Raw genomic sequence first — 23,233 nt, 5'->3', positions numbered from 1 at the left:
CAAAGAATGCCCCTCGCCTCTCCCTATTTCTGTCACATCCCTGGCACTATGTGTAACTTTTAAAGACCATTTCTACTGTTTTCCTTTTATTTTAGTTCCTTGAACTTCACTTTCTGAACAACGTGCCCTACCACCACCTTTGTCATGTTCTGTTTCCAGTGTTATATAACTACTTTCCACAATCTCCTTGCAGTTCATGTTTCCAACCACTAGTAGTTTACTTTCCCAAATTCTCTTAAGTGTTATAGTGCACCCTCCCACCCCTTACCTTGGACTTTATTTACTGCACTATACTGACTAAAATGTATCTCCTTCTCACATCCCCCTTGTAGTTAAGTCCCTAGAACTCCATTTTCTTAAATACACCCTTCTAGCCCCATACTCTTACAGTTCAACCATTGGTAATCCTTTCACTAAAACAGTCTCTCTCCTCTTTCAACCTTTGTTTCCTCCCCAACTTTATGGAGGTACAACAGAAGCCCCCTTCCCTTTTTCTCATATACCTGGTATCTTGGAATTATATGCCTGTTCAGTTATCCATATTAACTGGGGTACAGCCCTGATCTGTATGAACCTTTAAAATTAGAGAAACCACTTCCCAGTACTTTTGCCTCATCCTAAGCACACTACAAAGTGCTTTTACACATGGCATAAATTTGTGCATATGAGTGATTCATACATTTTTATAATTTTTAAACTTAAGCATTGCCCTTCACTGTAAAGAACAAACCAATTTCCTGTTACTACAGAAGTGCTCATTCACCTTAATTGTTTATCATTCAAGATTCATAACTGCAAGTATTGTTCACCTCCAGCCTCCAAGCTTAATCAAAGACAAATTAATTACCCCTGTGATCTAATAATGATGCTGTTAACCTAATCAGGGCACTCTTCATAAAAGCCAAAATGGAAAACCATTTTCTTAAGGGTAACATTTGCCTCATAGAACAACCCTCCCAAAATAAATAAACAAGGATTAGTAACTTAGAAATGCAAAACTTTCTTGAAATACATAAAACAGCAAGCATAAATGCACCTACTATGATAATGCCATAGGCATTAATCCAGACAAATAAAAAAGCTCTGTAGAAGTAAAGGGTTCATTATCAGACTGAGCCACTACAGAATACTCAGTGTATTAAAGAGGATTACTGGCCTCAAACAAATGCCCTACACTGACCGCCTCAAAAAACTCCAGCTTTACTCCATAGCATATCGCCTACTTTGAGGCGATCTCTGCCTAACATATAAAGCTATGTCAAACCCAGAGCTGTTGGACATGCTACACCTAAAGAAATCCCAATCCCTCCGAGCTACATGCTCCTGGGACCTAAACCTTGTCACCACAATAAACAGGACATGCTGGAGGGATAGATTCCTGTCCCAGAGACTTCCTATACTTTGGAACAAGCTACCCATCTATGCCAAGCAAAGTTCTTCATTAGCACTCTTCAAGAAAAATCTTGATGAGTGGATGGGAAATAGGAAATACACCCCGGGGATCACTTCTGTGTCTCTGCTGGACAGTGGCACAGGAAATAACTTTCTTGGGTGGCATAAGCTATGGAACCTTGCTGGCTAGGCTTACATAGGCCCTTGGGCCAATAGCATAGTACCTACCTATGAACCTATGAACTTACAGATGTAAATATTGTAAGATGCATTATGAAACTACAATCCCAGGGAAAGAGTCTACATCTGTACAGGATGTAAATGTGAATGCATACATTGCTGTCTCATTTTGTAAACTGTAGGACTTCTGTTATGTTACATACCTGATCCTGGGTGCCCCCCCCAACCACAGCAAGTTGTCTTATCTTGATATTTTGTAACGTCTATCAAACCAACAAAAGCTAGTACAGCAATATTGTACACTTAAACCAGATGGGCAATACCTCTTATTTATTTCTCATTTAAAATTCAAAGATGTCTCTGGTTATAGTAACAGTGTGTTATCAAGCAACAGGCTTCACAATTCAATTAAATATTTTAGAACAGAAATAGGACCCCTGGCTTAGTTCAACTCTGCTAGTGGACATTCACTCCACCAAAACTAACAACATAACCAGCTAAGGTACTTGCAATACCCTTGGCTACAAGGGGCCCCCTTAATCATCTTTGTGTGTGGGTCCAACAAAAGCTGCTGCTAGATGGGAAAAATGAGAAAAAAATGCATTAATTTCTTGTTTATGCTGTTTAACCTGAACAGGTCTGTGATATGACCCTGTCAGGATAAAGCTGATAATGAACATAAGGAAGGTAAGCACTAGAGAGATCAGCAGCCCAGAGTGACAGATATCAGTGCAAACCTTGGATTTTAAGAAAAGCTGATGCTTTTGATCTTCATGGGTGGTTTTGTCTTTCAGGGAGTTTTATAAACAGTGGCAGAACACCAGATACTACAACTTTCAACTTCTTTGCAGAAGAATTCAGTGCAATACCAATAATAGCAGAATAAAGGCTCAAAATCAGGAACAAGTTTTAAATTAGCAGAATAAAGGCTTAAAATCAGGAAAATATTTAAATATTACTCTAATTCAATTAAAAAGTTAACAGTATAACACCTTTTGCATCAACATGCATTTCTGGACAGTAAGTATGAAACTCTGAGGTCTGGATTTACTGACTGTCTGTAATCCTGAATGATTTACAAGCAAATCAAACTTTTTACGAATGATAGAGCAAGATTATGAGAAAAATCAAGGAAGGTCTTTGAAATCAAGAACAGTGACAGGTTTGCATTACTCCTCGCTGAGGCAAATAAAAGTGACTTACCCCTGGTGCTATTTGATGAATGTTAAACGGCAGTTACTGATCTGGTGTGACTGTAAAAGTATTGCATAATGCATTGCTGAAATAAGTACAAAACAAGTAATGCTATGACTTTTGCTTGTGTTGTGTGTGTGTGTAAAAAATATCAGTGATTTTTATCACTGCACACACCCAATAATGCCAGAGCACATTATACATACCTCTCAACTGTACATATTTTCACAGAATGTCCAGATTTTTGCCTCATAGTTTTGGTCTGTTCCTCATAAAAAATTGTGTCTTTTGACAAATCACTGGGATGATCCAAGGATTAAAGTCACTAAATAATGACATGCATTTGAGTTTAAGACTTTGAATCCTTCAGAAAATGCATGCTAACACAAATCCTTTTATTCTAGCAAATTTATAAGTTTGTAAGAGCAATATTTAAACTGTCCCCATATTTGTGGGTCATTGTCCCCCCCATTATGTCAGGCTTTGACCAGATTTCTTGCACTAAGAGTTTGGGAGGTATGCATACATTATTCTTCTGGGTATCGGTAAAACAAAAGTAGCTACCAAATAATTATATTTCAGAAGTAATGAAGAAAATATATCACAGAACATTCAAGCACTTAGATCTTCTAAGAGTCTGGGGCCCCGGACAAAAGCTGCTACAAAAGCTGTTGCTGGTTGGGGAAAATGAGGAAGAAAAAATTTATTAATTTTCTGATTACGCTGTTTATCCTGAACAGGGCTGTGATATGACCCTGTTAGGATAAAGCTGATAGTGACCTCTGCTCTCAACTGTACCCATTGTAAAACCAGCCATGCTCAGATGTGTACAGAAAACTGTTGTAGGTTATGTGTGAGTGTATGTGGGGTGGATTGTGTGACCGTTACTACTTTAATTTTCATTACAGTCAAACCTTAGAGCATACCTCTCAACTGTACAGATTTTTGCAGAATGTCCAGATTTTTGCCTCATATGTTTAGTCTGTTTTTCATAACATAGTGATTTTCTGGCAAATTAGTAGTAAGTCATCAAATATTAAAGTCAGAAAATGACAACAGACATTTGTTTCAGACTTCATTCTCTTTAGAAAACTCATGCCAGTGCAAAATCTGCTATTCTATCAAGTTTCTAAGTCTGTAAAAGCAATATTTAAAAATACTCCCTATTTTGAGCCTTTGCCCCCCCCCCCCCATTAATTATGGCTTGTCCAGATTTCTTGCTGTAAGAGGTTGAGAGGTATTGCTTAGAGGTGTGTGCATGAGGTTATTATAACTTGTGTTTGGGCTGAAGACATTGTGGTCATTGTTTTTTGCTTTTCTGACAGACCTCACAGGTGTATAAAGAAGCATGTTCAGTGTACAATGTACAGTGTGCAATAAAGAAGAATATATTAGTGTAATCATTATTTTTTTTCACTTTCCTCACAATCATACTTCAGGCATGTATACAGTGGCTACCTTTGACAGTTTGGGTTGAGGAGAGAGGAGGCATGCTATTTTACCTATTTATTTTATTTAACATTTGTTTACCAGGATAGTCCGACTGGACAAAGGTACCCGTTTTCAGCAGAGTCCTGGGGAGAAAAGCTCCACAAAGTTACAAAGTGAGATGAAAAGTTAAAAGAGTAGTTAACAAAGTTCAACAGTAGTTAAGAAAAACATATTTAAGTAATATTAACAATTAAACAAAATACAGAGTTTTTACAACTGGCATTACGGTAAGAACGAATTCAAAAGTATTTACACAATATACAATATGTCTAAGTGGAATACAAGTCAGTAGTACAGTGTTTATTAGAATCTGTAATGAGTAATACCTAGTATAGGGTGGGTTCATGGAGAGTCATTACAATTGCATATATGGTTTTCATGAAGGTATGATTTGAGGAGTGTTTTGAATGTGCTAGGGTTGTTTAGTAGCCTGAGGTCTGGGGGGAGGGTATTCATAATTTTGCAAATTCATAAGGGAATAGAGATTCCCCTGAGCTGTTTTTACATGTGATGACTTCAATTAGGGCTTTGTTACTGGATCGTAGTTCCCTGTTGGTGCTGTAGAAGTTTAGGAGGCCTTGTAGGGAAGGGGTTTTATCAGGGTGGTATAGTATTTGATGGGCTAAGTTGAGCTGGTGGTAGTGTAGTAAGTTTGGAAATTCTAGCTAGTGTAGTTTCTGTAGGGATTGGCAGTGGTGAGAGTGTGATTTAGCATTGGTTGCAAACCTAGCTATTTTGTTATAGTAAGTTGTAAGTTTCATCAGGTCAGTTTTATTTAGATTTGTTAGCACTGAGGATGCATAGGCTAGCGTTGATAAGAGATGAGTTCTTACTATGGCAGTTCTGGATTCAGAGGTTAAGAACTTGTTGCTATGGTAGAGCCAACCTAGCTTTTTGTACACTTTGGAAATGGTTAGGGATATGTGTTTATTATATTTAAGTTGTTGGTCTATTGTGAGACCTAGGAGTTTGGCCTCAGAGACAGGTGTGATGAAGGTATTATTGGCAGAGTGAATGGAGAAGGTGAGGTTGTTGGTCTTATTTGAGTGGAATAGCATTAGTTGTGTTTTTTTAGGGTTCAGTATCAGTTGAGACTTGTTTAGCCATTTTTCTATCTCTGTAAAGGATTCTTGGGCTTAGGTTTGTAGGAGATGGATGTTGTGTGTGGAGCAGATTAAGGTAGTGTTATCTGCGTAATGGACTATATCAGCTTTTGTGGTTGCTAAGTGTAGTTGGTGTGTAAAGATGGGGAATGGGAGGGATAGAGAGTTGAGCCATTTGACGGACTGAGAGCAGTTGTCAAGGTAGCTACTGAGCCATTGCATGGTGGAGTTGTCAAGGCTGGGTTTGGAGAGGTAGGATAGGAGTTTATTGTGGGAAACTGTGTTGAATGCTTTGGATAGGTCTAGGAAGGTGGCAGAGACAAGTTTTCCTTGGTTTCTGTATGAGTTTATGGTGTTGGTGAAGTGGATTAGGGCAGTGGTGGTACTATCACCTGGTCGAAATCTATGCTGGGTTTTAGAGAGTAGGTTGTTGGAGAGTAGATAGGAGAGGAGTTGGCAATGGATGGATCATTCAAGAAATTTTGATAGAGGTGAAAGGATTGCTATGGGACGGTAGTTGGAGAGGTCGGTGGAGGGGCCACCTTTGTGAAGGAGTATGATGTATGAGGTTTTCCACAAGGATGGAACATATTGTTCATTAATGGATCAATTTATTAGTAGTGAGATTGGGTAAGCAATGGCTTTTGATGCAAGTTGAAGGTATTCGGCTGGGAGGTTGTCGGCTGCGAGAGAGGTTGGTTTGAGTTTAGTTAAAAGTTTTTGGATGGTTGATACAGATACTGGTTTAAGTCAAAAGGTGGTGGTGGTTATTTGGTCTTTGAGGGTGGGTGGGGGGGCTTGTATCATTTATGAGTTTCAGTATGGAGGAGGTGAAATAGCTATTGAAGTTGGAGGCTATATCTAGACTAGGGCCTTGTATATTTGGTGGTTGTGTGGTGGTTTTTCCGGGTTGGAGGGTATTGTTTACTGCAGCCCAGAATTTCTGCGGGTTGTTACTACATTTAATTTGTAGTGATAATAGTGATTTTGATTGTCAATTTTAACCTGCTTTTTTGTCTTATTTCTAAGTTCTAAAAAGGTTTGTCTAGTTTTGGGTGTTTTATGTTGTTGCCAGTTTTTCCATGCTTTGCCCCTTTGTTTTGGTAGGGCCTTTGTGGATTTCTGTAACCAGGGGGCAGGATTACTGCGCATTCTAATTGTTTTGATTGGAACTAGTTGGTTTAGGAAGATTAGGAATGTGGAGTTAAAGTATTCTACTGCATTGTCTAGGGGGAGGGTTTTGATGGGAGCCCAGTTATAGTTTTTTATGGTTTCTGTGAATAACCCTCAGGGGAAGTTTTCACGGGAGCGGGTTTGAAGCATGGAGGGTGGGGTGTTGTATTTAAGTTTGTGTCAAAGGATAAAGGTTGGGTTGCGGTCATTGAGAGAATTCAGTAGTGTCCCACAATGGTGGGCAGTGTTGGCTTGGTTAGTGAGGATCCAGTCTAATATGGATTCTGTTTTGGTGGTCTTGTCTATACATGTGGGAATATGGATTAGTTGGGTGAAGTTATATAGTTTAATGTGGTTGGTGGGTGTTTCAGAGTGGATGGAGTTCCAGTTGATGTGACAACTCCTAAACTATGGTTTCTTGGAGGAGGGAGTGGGAAGCCCAGTAGACTATTGATTCTAGGATATTTATATTGTCACCTGGTGGGATGTGGATGCCAAGTAGGTTTAATTGTTTGTGGTAGTTTAGGAGGAGTGTAGCAAATATTGTCTCACCATTTGTGGAGTTTGGGGGTTCCTTTTGTAGGAGCTGGATGTTTAAATTAGATTTGAAAAGTAGAGCAACACTTCCACCTCTTTTGTGTGCTCTGTCTGCCCTTAGAATGTTGTAACTGTGTGGGGTTATAGAGTTGGCCTTGATATGAGGCTTAAGCTATGTCTCTGTTATGAGCATTATGTCAGGGTTGCATAGAGAAATAGCTGAATGCAGTTTTTCTATTTTATTCATGACACTACGAATGTTTATGTATACGTATGTCACCGGTCACTTGAAGTACATGACTGTAGCAGTTTGAACCTTATCCCAGTCTAGCACTAGAGGCATGCATAGGCAGGCAGTTCCCAGATAGGACCTGTGTATCCAGACAACAACTGGCGTGTTAGCTTATTGTAAGTTAGTATTTTGTCATCTTTGAGCATTAAGCCTTTGGTACAACTTATGTCTTCCTTGAAAGAAAACAAAACAAACAAAAAAAAAAAAATAAGACTGAAATTATTTTTTACTACTGATTTTTATTTAGGCTACCATTGGATTAAAAGGTTGGGAAAATGCTCTAAATCTGTTTCAGAACATGCATAACGCAATGTCTTCTGGGAGCTCTGGCTTAACTGAGTTATTTCCTAAATGGTTATTACTGTGCTTACTTGGTCAGGACAGGTTTGTTAATAGGATGCAAGGAAAACTAAAGCTGAACAGCAACACAGTTTCTTTCCTTAATCAGAATTTCTGTTCCAGCCATCATTGGATGAAAAGGTTGAGTAAAAAGAAAAAAAAATTAAAATGCACTTCAGAACATATAGGAAGTTATGGCTTCTTGAAAAAGCTGAAGATTAAAGCAAAATTTTGAGAAAAGGAAGAAAAAAGGAATGTGAATGGTATAGGGAACCCAAGATGGCGGGGAGGTGGGGACAGGTGAACACTGGAGGGTATGGTTGGTGTATGTATGTATGTGTGTGTGTGTGTGTGTGTGTGTGTGTGTGTGTGTGTGTGTGTGTGTGTGTACACGCGTGTGTCTGTGTGTGCGCGCACGCATGTGTGTGTGTATTGGGGGGAGTGGTTGAAACAGTAGGCCTAGGGCACCATTTCACAAAGTCCAGACCTGTATATAGAGTTGCTGCAATTTATCATTGGTGCAACTAAATTCCAATAACTCTAAATGCCCCTTTGTGAGATGGGCCTACATAGTGTGGTGCATAGGCCTGTTGTAATGTAAGAGCATTGTAGCTACAGGTCAGTCTGTGATTACTACTCCAAAAAGTTTGCAGCATGAATTAAAAGGTTGGTTAGGAGGAGTGGCAGTGACCGGGTGATAAGTAGACTAGAATTGCCTAGGGCTCCCAACTTGACATTTGCTGGGGGCCCCAAAATGCTAACACTTGCCCTGCTCCTGCCAGATAATAACACAGTCTGTATCTCTTAAACATTTCTGGTTTGGGAGAAAGGGGGAAAATGAGCCAGTAGGGGATGAGGGTGCAATGGCTACAGGATGGCAAACGAGAAAAGAATAAGAAGAAAAAGACCAAATTACGGTAAGTAATGCTTTTTACTCATTGGGTTTGGTATAAATATGGAACAGTTTTAGTTTTTACTACAAACAACTCCAACCTGCATACAAGCCAGCAGATGGACACCCTCTATTTTTTGTAAAGTACCTGAGTAAGCATCATCCCCTACTCAGATGCTGTCCCAGTGGAGCCCTCAACCCTTTTTATTTAGGTTGCCTGGGCTTAGTCTGAAAAAGGTTTATGCAAATCATTGATCTACCCATAGTCAACAGTTACAAACAAATAAAGAGCCCACTTTGTAAATTCCTGCTTAGTTTTACAGGCTACATTACAAATGGAAATAATTCCTGGGGTTCTTCAACATTTTGTATAAATATGTTTAAAATTAAGTGTTAGGTAATTTTCCCTATCAGTCCAACACTCCTGATATTCCTCTACTTTTTTTAAATAAATTATAGACAAGCTAAACTTCTGTTATGTAGTTAAACCACATGTTTACAGTAATAAGTAAGGATATGACGTAAAAAAGTAATACTTTGTAAATAGAATGTTGCACACTTTCAGAGACTACTCCTTGTGTACTGCTATATGTTCTGTTTTACATAGCAAATGTTAAATAGAAAATGTTAACCATACATTTATATATATATATATATATATATATATATATATATATATATATATATATATATCGCCATATATATATATATATATATATATATATATATATATATATATATATATATATATATATATATATATATATATATATATATATATATATATATTGCACACACTGTATCTACATTTTTATTTTACAGTTATGTTATTTTAAACACATACCTTTTGGTCTTGCTTCTCTCTGTATGGTTCATGATTCAGAATTCCTATCAGGTATTTAATAAGCTCAGTATTACCAACAGCTTTGCCTAAAAAAAAGTATAGAATTATTTACTGCTCTTGCCAATGTTATTTACTGTATAGCAGGCTTATTGAGGAGTGCTAACCAAAGACATGGCTAAATGCACAGTATTACTAGAAAGACATTGTGCTTAGTTTTGTGCATCAGTTTTGACTATAGAAAGTACAACAGGAATAAATTAAATGTAAAGCAAATTCTGCATCCCTTGAATACAGTGCATGTCCTGTTAGTGTAAATGTAGAAACATTGTATCTGTAGGCCGAAGGTACAAAATATGAGCAAAACATTGTACTAAAAAGTACATAAGAAAATATATGGCGTCTGCTGCTTTTTCATCACAAGTCATCCCAGATAAGTGTCATCACATTAATGAGTTTTTCATCTTCTGTTTTCCACAAAAGTAAAAACATCTACCCTGGGTGCTTGGTGGCACAATCCCTTCATCCCTTAAATTTTGTAAAGAAATCCCAGGCTACACAACATTGGAGTATGTGAGTAAACCAGAGAATAAAACCCATCAGTCTGAGTTCCATCTGTGAAGACTTTTGCTGTGATCAGTTTGTAGGTTTCAAATATATGAATCATTTAAGCACACAGACTTGGTTGACTGAAACTAATACAATGAACTTTGCATTTACCAAGAAACAGTTTACAATTCACCATTTAAAACAGTTTTACATATAACATTTGTGCTTTTGGATATAGAGACTCATTTTTGTCTGGGTCTATAAAAAGTTAATAAACTGAATTATCACAAAAGCACAATGTAATGAAATAAAGTCAACACTGCATAATGTCAGCTTTCATAAAATAACAAAAAAAGTGTTTTTTTTTCCAGCAGAAGAATGCCCCTGCTCTTCCAGGTTGGTGATTGCATCCTACACTGTTATCTCTACATATGCTAATTTTGAGACCATGCAACTTTGTCAGTAAGGGAAAACTTCTCTGCCATAAGCATTGCCCTTCTTTTCATTTAAATGAATCTTTTAATCCCTTTTGCTGAAAGCTGGTGTGATTAAACTCCTGTATCTATAGCTATTTTTGTGGGTGTATGTCGGTGGTGGTAAAGTGACTGTAATGGTTTTAGTAACAGTACTGATCAGAATCACAAGTTTCTGAATTACTCCGTTTATTAACTGTGCTCTTTGGCATGTTGATCTGTTTTACAGGGTTGAGGGAGACTAATTTGGCATATGAAACTTTTTTCTCATATCTGTGTGAGCAATGAAGACTGACAATTAGAATGACATGTAAAAGCAATAAATGTCTTGTACTGTTAGTCTCCACAGTAAGATGGTCTTAGTGTGTTCCATCACAGACACCTACATTCCTAGGAGATTAAATTATCTAACATTGGGAAGTATAGTGATTTGGCTGCTTACATAGGGAGACAGACTAAATTTATGAATCTATAATATGATGCTTGAACAGGGAAATAAAAAAGGGGATCCCAAAGCGATTATGCTTCCTCATAAAACGATTATGCTTCCTCACAAAACAATTATGCTTCCTCCTTATCCTGTTCCATTAGAAACAACTTGCTTTCCAGTGGATAGGGCCAATTAAGAATTTAAGCAGCATCTGAAATATGCTATCCACCTAAAAATATTGCCCGTTTATTAGAGAAGGACATACTACTAGGGAACGTGAAAGGATCTATATATTACTCAATATGTATGTCACTGCAAAATGTATGCCTACATTTGAGGTAGTCAAACAGCGAGTGGGGTTCCCTATTGGTTGAGGAATACTGACATGGTGAGTTAAACTGCTCCAGTAGTTTAAATTGTTGAAACTCAACTGTCTGTATGCAGCTGAACAATAAAATGTACTGAAAAATCTCCTAAGTTTAGGGAACTATTGGATGGCCCCTGCATGCTTGTGCTTAGAATTTGTTTATGCATATGTTGAAGACCATACAGGGAAGAAAATAAAACAATTTATTCACACAATTGCACAAGTAAGGCTGGATAGCCATGCATCTGTACACAGCTGCTATATTATATTTCCCAAAATGCAAGTGATGTCATGGGCACATGTAAGTGCATGCATACATGCACACACGTCTCCCCATCTGAGTTGGTACATTCCCTGTCTAAGCAAGATAGCTGTACTGGCAGACAAATGAGACTACCTGGATAGACACACTACATTATCTTCTAGCCTGTGATGCACAGGAGGAGACAGAACAGGAATTCCTCAATGACCTACCATTCCCATGCAGGTATGTCATACACTACAGTAGCTAGAGAGTAAAGTACCCCCTCAAACCTGCAACAGTTCACATTTGTATGCTGACCATGCCTGTGTATATGCACCAACACCCCATGTGTCAGGATTTATGGTTTTAAACTTGCACAATTTCCAGTATCTACTGGGGTAGGTAAATTAAGTGCAACAGTGTGAGTGTGTGTGTGTGTGTGTGTATGTGTGTGTGTGTGTGTGTGTGTGTGAGAGTGTGTGTGTGTGTGTGTGTGTGTGTGTGTGTGTGTGTGTGTGTGTGTGTGTGTGTGTGTGTGTGTGTGTGTGTGTGTGTGTGTGTGTGTGTGTGTATGTGTGCGACTGTATGAGATCATCCTCTTCAACTCCCAGTCCCCTTGCAGATGGGAACCAGACAGGATGATGGTTGGTGCAGATGATCAAGGGTCTGAGATCTGCACAAGGGATACCCTATATGTCCATGATCAGATTCTGTTAGCCTCTTCTTCCATTCTGTGTCTATGCGCATGTCTGCTCCAGTCATGCCCAGCAGAAGGTAACTCTGCCTTCTTAAGGAGTTTCTCATCACATAGCCGACTAAAGAGGGATATATGTAGGCAACATGAGCAGCTATGCAGCTGAATGGCTCTGTCTCCATTGGATATACCCTTGACATGTTTGGAATACAGTTGCTTGTGGTCAGTCTACTCCATTGTAGAATGAGCTGCAGGGAGACATAGGGGAACCCAGCAAGTTTGTATACTGCAAAGGGTAATTCCGATAGCAAATACAAATCTTATGTTTAGATTGAAAAATGTGCATTACAGGCCACATGTGTAAAATGACATCTTATCAAATATTCCAGTGCATGTAAGAAATGGCTATAGTTTAAACAGAGGTTAAAATATTAAAGGTATGTGGGTACTTCATCCAAATTAGCCGCAGAAGTATATGTGCAGTAGTTTTCATTATAGTTACTGCAGAACCCCTGTCTCATCAGCTTTGCAATACTTTTCATTATGGTTGCATCTTTGCATGATCAGTGTGTAGTCCCATTCCTAAATGTGAATTTTCAACCATTTTCCACAAGGAATTTTTGATAATATAAAAGGCATTATTTCCTGCATCCAGTAAATGTCCACTATTAACACTAATGTGATAAATTGAAAAAATATCTTCAACATGCACAAACCACAATACTGAATGTTTGCAAAGTTACATTAGTCAGTCACCAAAATAAGCCACGTTTATAACTTTCATACTTAAAGGTAATCCTAAAGACAAACATCTAACATAACCATGTCAGAGTGCCATAAACAGCACTAATATCATTCCACAAGCCTATAATTACATTTGTCATAACTGCAGGAAGAAACAACTAATTGTAATAGAAATGTGCAATAACAATTTTGTATTCATGAAATGCAATATCTGAGCTGATATGCTGTTAATTTCTAGTCAACATGTAAAAAAGGCAAGGTGACATACAAAAATTCAAGCAAGTAAACATGGGTTCGCATCTTTATCAGATTTTTATTGTAGACTTGCATTCTCCTCAGAATTATCGTATCATCCTACTTCATGGTGTAAATGATCACACTGCAATTTCATTGTAAAGACTGCTTTTGCACAGTGCAGTGACAGTGGTCTAGTAAACGCTAAGGGAGTCTGAAGTTGCCATGTTAAAGGTATGAGCTGTTATGTTAATAAATGGCCAAGTTATGGCTGTTAGCTGAGAAGGCATTACAAAAGTATGAGGTGGTTTACTTTAATAATACTGTTTCTAGTGATTGTCTTAATAGGTCAATGGGACATTGATTTGAGCAGTTATCCAATATAATGCTTTGAATCTAATCCAAGGCCTCCTAATCAGTTATTTCATACTAAAAATGCATTACTTGGATACTGAAAATGAATGTCAGAAACCTAATGAGCATAGGAGATTCCAATCAGCGGGTTTGAGAATAGATATGAAGGTTTCTTAACTTCTTTTGTGTACTTCTGGAATGAAACGCTCTATGATTTTAAGATTTTTAGGTTAAGACCAGCAAAGGAAGAGAGGGACATGGTTGGTGATGGAATTGGACATAGTAGCAAGCCAAAAAATATTGTAAGGAGAGGAAGTTAGCCAACAAAGCATCCTGTCCCTTTTGAGAATTTAAGTTGTAGCAGAAGTCATTAATTGAGCTGGATGAAAAGTTGTATTGTAGGATGGGATCATGGGAGTACTGATCATACATTTTTTTCTAATTAAAATCACCATGAATCCATTTTTGACCAGACTGATCTGGCCATCAGTCACTCACCTAGAACCTCCTTTAATTTCCTTCACTTAAGGATCCAGCTTACCTACCAAACCAGGGCTGCTCCTGGATGGGCTAAGGAATGAGACCAGGACTTCAACTAATTGATCTTGAAATAGGAAACTAAGCAGATTATTTCTGCCAGCAGCATAAGTTCAAGTTAGCCAAGGAGTTTTGCTTACCTTAGATCCTATTAATGCACTGCTACTCATACAAGAGAACTCCCGCAACACTAGTAGCTGAATCATGCATGCGTCCTGACATATGTGAATGATCTATCTGCTGGGATCTGGTCCTTAGGAAACCTCAGCCCCTTGTAAGCCTTGTTGAAAAACCAAACATTTGCTAGAAGTCAGTATTGTATTTCACTGGGGTGCTTCCCTCTACCCAAGGTATACAGCTGGGGTTGTCTGCTCACCCACCTTTCTAGCCAGATGTTCCAGCACATGGGCCAATACCTGAATCTGGGTTATCTCAGCATATGCAGAGTTGTCTCTCTTCATCTTGGAGCCATCACAAACAACTCACCTTTCGAACTTGAGGAAAGCTCAGTAATATGCAGTATGTGCAGGTGACTCAGGAGAATATGCATATACATACTAGAAAGAGCGACAGAGAATGTCTTAAGTGTTCCCCTTCATAGCACCAAGAACAACAGCTTCCTGTCTGTACACAAGATGAATGAATGCAGAGAGCAAGCACTTGAAATAAATTGTCATTGAAAGCTAATGATGACTCCTTCATCACTTTTGTATAGCTTATGTCTAAAGGTCTTGCAGTCTCTGGGAATATTTTTTGCCTTTTTAATATGAGCACATGGAGATGATTCTGAAAAGGGCTAAGACCTTTGTTTTGTAATGCAGGAGCCACTACTCTGTCATGTAACTCAGATGCATAGCTTATGATGGGCATGACTTACATTGACATATATCAACCAAGCCTTTGCATGATTCTAGACAGGTTAATATACAACATTAAGTACTATATTTTCAAGAAAATGAATCAAACGACACTGAGGAACATTATGGATGACAGAGAAGGCTGCATCAGCCTTATGTGAATGTTACCAAATAAGAGAATGGGCCACCTGCATGTCTGAAATGTACTTGAAATATGATAAAATCCATACAATTGTTTAAAGTTTATTAATTTCTTCCTGTATTAATAATTTTCTTAATTACTCAGTATTAGTACTGGTGCTGAAAACTATTAGTGTTTGAGAGAAGAAATGGATGAGGACATAGTGTGTGGTGCAGGCATGAAAGATGTGTAGAATAAGGGATGGATATAAATAAACTGATACAGTTTGTATAATAGTTATGGTCTTTGCCTCCCAAGCACAAGGTACAGAGTTTGAGCCTGGTCTCTGACCCATGCTTGCGTGAAGTTTGCATGTGCTTCCTTTGTCTCTGTTGGGTTCATCCCACCACCAAAAAACATGGTGGGTGTTTCTACCTCAAAATCACCCCCTCCCAATTGAATGGAGTCATGGGCAGCTGCATAGACTCTAGGTGGTGCCTGTTGGGAGGACAGTTTTGTTGGTCAATAAGCTGCTCATTAGCTGGTGTGCAGTTGCCCAGCCTGAGTTACCTGGATTAGCCTTAAGTGAAAGTTGGATTTATAACCAAGTGACTGGAGCTCCCATTGAGTGTTACACTGAATATAGGTTCACTGATAGGAGACAGCTTGGAAGTGGATGACATAAAGACAAAGGAGAAGACTGGATATCTTGTGCATCCTAGAGACAATGTGGAATGGCCATGCAGCAACGCCATTTGGCTTGGGATCTAGATCCTACTACTCAGGGGGAGGAATGACTAAAAATAGTCTGGGAATTGTGGTGAGAGTGTGCCTTTTGAAGGTAGTGAGGAATGTTATCAAAACTAGTGATAGACTCATTGGAATCAGAGAGAAGATAGGACAGTATTCATAACCTCAGCCTATACCTGATGATACCTATATTGGGATGTACCTTACCAGACACCTGCAGAAACTGGAAAGACCCCAAAAGTACCTCACCAAGAGGATCAAAGGGCTCAAACAGATGCCATATGCTGCCTGGTTAAAGAAACTCCAGTTCTACTCAGTGGCATACCGCCTGCTCAGAGGCGATCTGTGCCTGACGTATAAAGCCATGTCCAACCTGGAATTAATGGACATACTGCTCCTGAGAAAATCCAAATCCCATCGAGCTACGCGCTCGAGAGACTTGAACCTCAGCACTGAAATAAATAGGACATGCTGGAGGGACAGATTCATAACCCAGAGGCTCCCTTCACTCTGGAATAAAATCCTAGTCCAGGTTAGGCAGAATCCCTCATTGACTCTCTTCAAGAGGAATCTTGATGAGTGGATGGGAGATAGTAGGTTTACCCCGAGTATCACTTCTGTGTCACTGTTAGACAGAGGCACAGTATACTAACCTCGAAAAAGGGCATAGCAAAATTCATTTAAAATGGGTAGCGAAAGCCAAACACACTCTGGCTAGGCTTATAAATGCCCTAGGACAGATAGCCTACTATGAACCTATGAACCTATGAACCTTACAGCAGTGTTGGGATGGTGGAGCATTAGGTCAGCAGTTGCAGGACCTACTAGATAAACCTGGACAACACGAGTTGGTGATAATGATGGGGGACTTGAATACTCATATTGGGAAAATACAAAACAGGATATGAGGACTGCCTGGACCCACATGAGTGGAGCAACAAGAATAAGGAAAGAGAGGCCATTCTAGACTTCTGTCTGGCAAATGTCTTGATGGTGGCCAAAACGTGGTTCAGCAAGACAGTCAGAATCACATATAGGAGTGACCAAAGTGCAGCCCATGTAGACTTTTTCCTAATAAGAAAAGAACATTGGTTAGGCAAGCACCTAAGGTCAACGGAGACTAGGCTGAAGACTTGGAAGTCGACTGGAGCAAAAGCGCAGAAGTTCAAGGAAACACTTTGAGCTCTAGTACCTCAGGAAGAAGAGGAAATAGTGGGAGTCTACAAAGAACTGCAGTATCTCAAAACAGCATGTGTAAAATAAGCCTGATTTCCATAATCCTTAAGGTGCCTGCAAAATATGCAAAACAACAGAAAAATAAATGATAAAAAGAGTCACACAGACAAAGCATGAATGTTGTTTCAAATGTGAGAAGTATACGCACGTCCGTCTATGGAGGGATAGTTGAATCATGTATCCATCACTACACAAAAATGGAGTAATTCCTCCTGAGTGGACAGTTTATTATTAAGACTTCAGGCATTGAGAAAGGCCACCTTGATGTCTAGTTTATGATTTAGTTTGTTGGTTACTTTGGGATATTCATTAAATGAACTCCTGCATAAAAAGGCACAATGGGGGTAGCAAAGACTTTGGTCAATATGTGGAAGCTCTTGAATGAGAGGTGTAGACCATCCTTGGCTATGCAGTTAAGATTGTTGATGGTCTCATCACTGGAAGGCACATACTGGACCCTCTTTGAATGACACCAGCTGCTTAGACAATTGTAGAAAACAATTATCTTCACTTTGAATCTAGACAACATTTTTGGTGAGGGGAGGATACCACTCAAGACCAGAGTTTTATTCTTGAAAGTATATGGAACAAGTTCCAGCAAGTCCTTGTGCATGTCTTTCATGGGTTTTCTTTCCCAGTCATTCTCTCCAGCATGGGCTATGATCATATCATGGTTGTACTTACCGTTGGAGATGATTTTAAGGGCTCTTGAAATATCAGCAAACCTGGAACCCTGTCCTTGTTCAACCTGGTGAGTATGAAATTAATATGTCTAACAATGTAGTCTCTCATTACTAGGAATATTCACAGAAGTTGATTTATTCTTGTTAGGCACAGGGGCTGTTTTGTTGTTTGCGACCTGTTGATTATGTTTTGGGGATTCTGTTGATGCCTACTCTTGAGTCCTAGGAGTCTTTATAGTGATTTCTTAATGGCATCCGCACATGTCTGTTTTGCAATAATAGTATAAGGATGTTGTATTTGTACAAGTGAGGCTGGAACAGTATGATGTTCATTACATGCAGAGGATATTGCGAGGTCTGCCTGCAAATCAGCTGTATGTTTATATCTCTCACAGATGGAATCACATTGCTTGAGCAAGAGTTCATTTTTAGTGTGCATGTGGCAGATATTACACTGTGGCAGTTATTACACTGGCTTAGGATACTAAGTGCTAGAAGGCTAACAATGGAAGGAAAAGTAGCCAGCTGTCTTTCCATGCTGGCATGTGCTGGGCTGGTGGGTTGGGAAGGGGGAAGGTGTGGGGGGAAGGAAGGAAAATGCAAGACTACATAGTCAAAATCAGTCCATAAGAGATAGCAATGCCCAGAACTGCACAGCAGGTAGTAAATCTGTACAAGTCTGTACAGATTAGTGTAAACTGGTAAAGTTCAGGGCTGGTTGGTGCCAGTCACCTAATCAAAGAAGGAAGAATGATTTTTTCACACTAATAACCAACTTCACTTATGCACACAAACCACTATTTAGCTACAATTATGGTGACGGCATAGTATTATGCTGTTGAAAAATAAAATAATATGTTAAGTCTTTCTCACAACAGAAACCTAAAGAGCATAACTTACCAAAATTCAGACTTGCATCTGTAAAGTTCCACACAGTATTGAGTGCATAGTATGCTGGGAACCAGACAGCATTTGATTTGAAAAATCCATCATTGCTGAAGCCAATTATGATGTTTGAAAGCAGTTCTAAAAAAAAAAAAAAAAAAAAACTATCACATTGTTTCCTTGGAAAATAGCTTCTACTTGCTAATTAACATAATAGGTTTAGATTTTGCATGGTCACATACTTGTGGTATGCAATGAGCCAATATAGTTCATAAATGCAGGAAACAACAATATCTGGTTATGAATTATTTGTAAATATATTTAGGTATCCTCAAATTATTAACATCAGCACTTCTCAGATTTATTAAAATAAGGTATCAAAAGTGTTCTAGAACAGTTTTAAAAATATGTAGTTACAAAGATGCAGAAAAGATGTGACACTGTAACTGGATATCACATACTTGATATATCAGGGAGGACCCACCTGTATTGTGAAGGGTATCCAATATTAAAACAAAAGACTGATATCACAACAAGAGTTTTTTATTAAAACAAAATAGAGCAAAATAAAACCAAGATAAGCACTTTCAGAGATCTGAAGAAGGCTCAAAGTTGAAGGTGCTTATCTTGGTTTTATTTTGCTGTATTTTGTTTTAATAAAAAGTTTGCGTTGCGGTATCACTCTCTTGTTTTAATATTGGATATTTACGGTTATCTTGAGAGTGATTTTGCTGGTGCTACTTAGATTTTGTGTTATTTGTCTAGTGAAGGGTAAGTGCATTGCCAAGTCATAGAATATGCAGATGATAACCATAGTAATCGACTACAGGTCTAACAGCAGACTGCAAAAAGCTCATGCTCATTGCTGTGACTGGGACTGTAGCTATGTAATACAGTAATAAAATGCAAATGATAAACCATCCTAAGGTACAAACTGATGCAGTTTAAATACTAATGAGGCCAATTTTTATCAGCTCCAGTGTAATAAGATAACCACAGAGTGTAGTTTATTCAGCAGTCTAACTTTCATCATATATACAAATATTTATATAATAGAACAGTAACTGTCAGTCCTGGGAAATGGACTGCCTGCCAGATTGAAACACACAGTTCAGAGTGACATAACAGACTTGTTCTTATAACAACTGATAGTTTATGAGGGGATTCTTCTTGATGGGCCTACAATTCAGTTTATCCTTCAGTCCAGTCTAATTGATTTATTTTTCTCAGATGCTCATGTAATTACCCTCTAATTGCTCTTATCATTATACCATATGCCACACTACAGTAAGAAAATGTGTCTAGCCCTTGAACCTATTAGCTTACCCTAACCAAAGCAATCTTACAACAGTATATGTGTATATATATATATATATGTGTGTGTACACACACACACACGGGTTCAGTTCTGATGCTTGAAATACTGAAATATCGAATTTCAGTATGTCGAGAACAGAAGAATGAAAGCGAAGTTTGTTGAAACTGCACTTTGTCAAATCTGGGGTAAGTATTTCCTGGTGTGTGTGTGTGTGTGTGTGTGTGTGTGTGTGTGTGTGTGTATAGTGTGCTGTGTCTGTAAGACGTAGTGGTGTGTGAGTGTTGAAGATGGTGGTAGGTGTGTGGTTATGTTCGGAGATGTAGGTAAGTGTGTAGTAGTTAAGGATTTAGGGTAGGGATATGTTTTTGTTATATGTTTGGATGTTGTAGGTGCAGTTTAGGGTAGGTGGGTGAGGGTGTGTGTGTATAGGTATTAAGTGTGGTGATTGTTTCACATGTGTGGTGTGTGTGTGTGTGTGTGTGTGTGTGTGTGTGTGTGTGTGTGTGTGTGTGTGTGTGTGTGTGTGTATGTGTGTGTGTGTGTAATGGGAGTGTAGGGTTCGTAGAGGTAGGTGTTTTGCTGTTTTTGTGTTAGTGCAACCTCAGAGTTGGTATATATAAGTAGGGGGGTGTGGGGGGCGCAGCATAGACTAGTGTGTTTTATTGTTTTTTTTTGTTTGTTTTATGTGGTTTTATGTTGGGGGAGGGTTCGGTGTTTTGTGTATTGGTATTTTGGGTTTTTGTTGTTGTGGAGTTTCATTCTTCTGATCTTGAGATACTGAAATTTGATGTTTCAGTATTTTGAGCAACAGAAGTGAATCCATATATACACACTTTTAACAACTTACAGGCAACTCCAACAGCAACTACTAATTCAAGGAATACACGAGTCACTGGGAAACAGGCAAAGGTTAAGTGATCCACCTAGGAGTGCCATAGACAGCAGATAAAATAGCACCATGTCTGCTGTCTCTAACATCGGGGATCCTCCCTCGTGGGTATCTAGTAGAATTCTAACCATTACACCCCCCCCCCCGATGGTAGTGCTGATTCTGAAGTCATGATGTACTAAAGGTAGCTAAAATCCTGGTGTTACAGCCTAAGCAATCATACTTAGTAAAGGACTGACCTGATAAACAAATGGCCATGACAAAAATATGCAGAGCAGAAGCAGAGACATTTATGAAGCAAACATCTGAAGCTGCAATGCCCTTGCTAGAGTGATGTTTGACAACAGGATTTTTGAATCCTGTGATTTTGCACCTGAAAAAAGTGATGTAAACTGCATTCCCCTTGGAAAGAGTTTGTTTGACAGGTGCTAACCCTTCCTTTCCCAAAATAAAGTAGATAAATGATTCTTGTCTTCCTTATTGTTAAAATTTGAAGTAAAACCTGAGCTGATAGCCCTGATCTTGGTTGTGAAGGGATCATTCCCTTCTGATTATTGTCTCTACCCTACAAACAGGCAGATGAATGACTTTATTTAATTAATTTTGTTTCCTGGGGTAGAGCACTGATCATATTTTACCATTTGCAGGCTCAGCTCAGATTACATACATAGTAGCAACAGTAAAGTAAAATGAAATATATAACTATGTTATACAGTATGGTGACATAACATAAAGATGTAAAATAAATAAATAAATAAATATATATATATATATATATATATATATATATATATATATATCTACAGGAAGCTTTAAAAAGACTTAGGATCAGGTGTATACAATGCATAATGCAGTGTTACAGGTGAGTTAAATGTGGTCCAGCCAAAGGAATGGTCATAGTATATAAAAAGATGCAGGGAATTTTTTGCAGTAAAGGGAGTACAAATGGTAGAACATCTGTTATTAGCTTTTCCACTGCATCTTGGTAAAGTGTTATATAGTATGGAATGGATAGGGTAGATGGGGAAGCAGTGGGTATAAGTTTTATGTGTTGGAGAGGCTGGGAAATTAAACAACCAAGGTTTCCTGGGATGATGCAATTGTGCAAACATGGGGGTTAGTTGACATGCAGTGTGTTCTGCTGTGCACTTACATTGTTCTGTTACGATACTGGTTGAACTGAGGTCTGAACTGTTTGTAGTCCCTGATTTCAGTAAGATCAGGTGGCAATGACTGTTACTGCTCTAACCTGTGGCAGAGAAGTTTTGGTCTGTGGAATGACATTTAGTGGATGGAGGTATGAGAGGCAGGTAATCAGTGAGTTGACTTCTGAAGTCATTGTGTGGGTTGGATGTAGTTAATCTCATAGTTAGGAGAATGGTGTGTTGTGGCATAGGAGTTTGAAGAAAAAGGATCTAAGAATAGGTGGCCAAACTGCCTTTTCCAGTGTATTGCAGTGTTTGTGCTGAGGGGAGCTGGTGATAAAAGATTTTATTTGTAAGATTATAAGGTGTTTTTTTTTTAAAGTGGCAAATAGAGGTAGGCCATATTATAGTTGTGTAAGCAGAACACCTTTGCTTAAGGCTGCTCTAGCAGGTTGTGAGACAAAATGAGATATATGCTGGGCCCAGAGCAGGGGGTAGTTGATTTGTCAAGCAGAATGCCAAGGTATCTAAATGATGTGGTAGACTTAACTAAGTTGTTGTCTTGGCCTTTGATATGTATAGGGCTAGTGGTTTTAGTGAGTCTTTTGTTTGTGCCAAACACCATTTTTTTAAGGGTTGAGGAGTCATTTTTTAAAACAAAGCCAGTAGGACACTTTATACTAGTTTAGGAGGAAAAGTGGGCAAGGTCTAAGTGACAACCACTTCCTACAAAAGATCAGATATGATTTCCTACAAGTAAGGTCCTGAAGTTACTTAATTTATTGATTGATATTTAATAACCAGGTCAGTGAAGTGGGTTGGAGGCAGCTGAGAAATAAAAGACCTGAGAATATTAACATGGTAAAACCAAGGAGAAACATTTCCATAATTAAATAGCTCCATACTAAGCTGTTTCACAGTAGTCATGTATAATATTAGAACACAGGCAGAATGGTAACATGTATAACAAAAAACATATTTAAGTACAGTAGGGCAATGTAGAGAAACACAACATTGTGGCAGAGAATCACAAGTGTAACAATATAAAAAGACAGCTGGATCACGGGGTGAGATGATTCATAGTAAATTTCAGGACATACGGAGGAAAGAGCCTCATCAAAGAGTGCAGATGTGCGTAATTCCTTTAATATGGGTTGTAGTTCTGCCCTTCACAAGGTTATGTTGGGCAGAAATAGCTGACACATCAGCTTGACCGTGGGATGACTCAGACTCTGATAATAAGTGCCTGAGATAAGTCAACAGTTCTTACATGCTGAGCAGTAGGAGCT

The 23,233-nt window shown here is 38.6% G+C and overlaps 1 protein-coding gene across 4 annotated transcripts in view; it reads right to left on the bottom strand.

Annotated features, from left to right (window-relative positions):
* Nucleotides 1-23,233, bottom strand: part of LOC122806805 — a 381,197-nt gene that overhangs the window by 295,492 nt on the left and 62,472 nt on the right. For all 4 annotated transcript variants that reach the window (XM_044077529.1, XM_044077528.1, XM_044077530.1 and 1 more), the window contains exons 4-5: nucleotides 18,608-18,733; nucleotides 9,438-9,523 (exon numbers count right to left, since the gene is read on the bottom strand). In XM_044077529.1, the coding sequence (XP_043933464.1) occupies nucleotides 9,438-9,523; nucleotides 18,608-18,733 (212 nt within the window). The remainder of the gene's footprint in view (nucleotides 1-9,437; nucleotides 9,524-18,607; nucleotides 18,734-23,233) is intronic.

Source organism: Protopterus annectens, chromosome 7.part0, assembly GCF_019279795.1.
Source record: "Protopterus annectens isolate FY-2018-M chromosome 7.part0, PAN1.0, whole genome shotgun sequence".
Lineage (NCBI taxonomy): Eukaryota > Metazoa > Chordata > Ceratodontiformes > Protopteridae > Protopterus > Protopterus annectens.
This window is presented reverse-complemented; position numbering and strand designations above follow the sequence as displayed.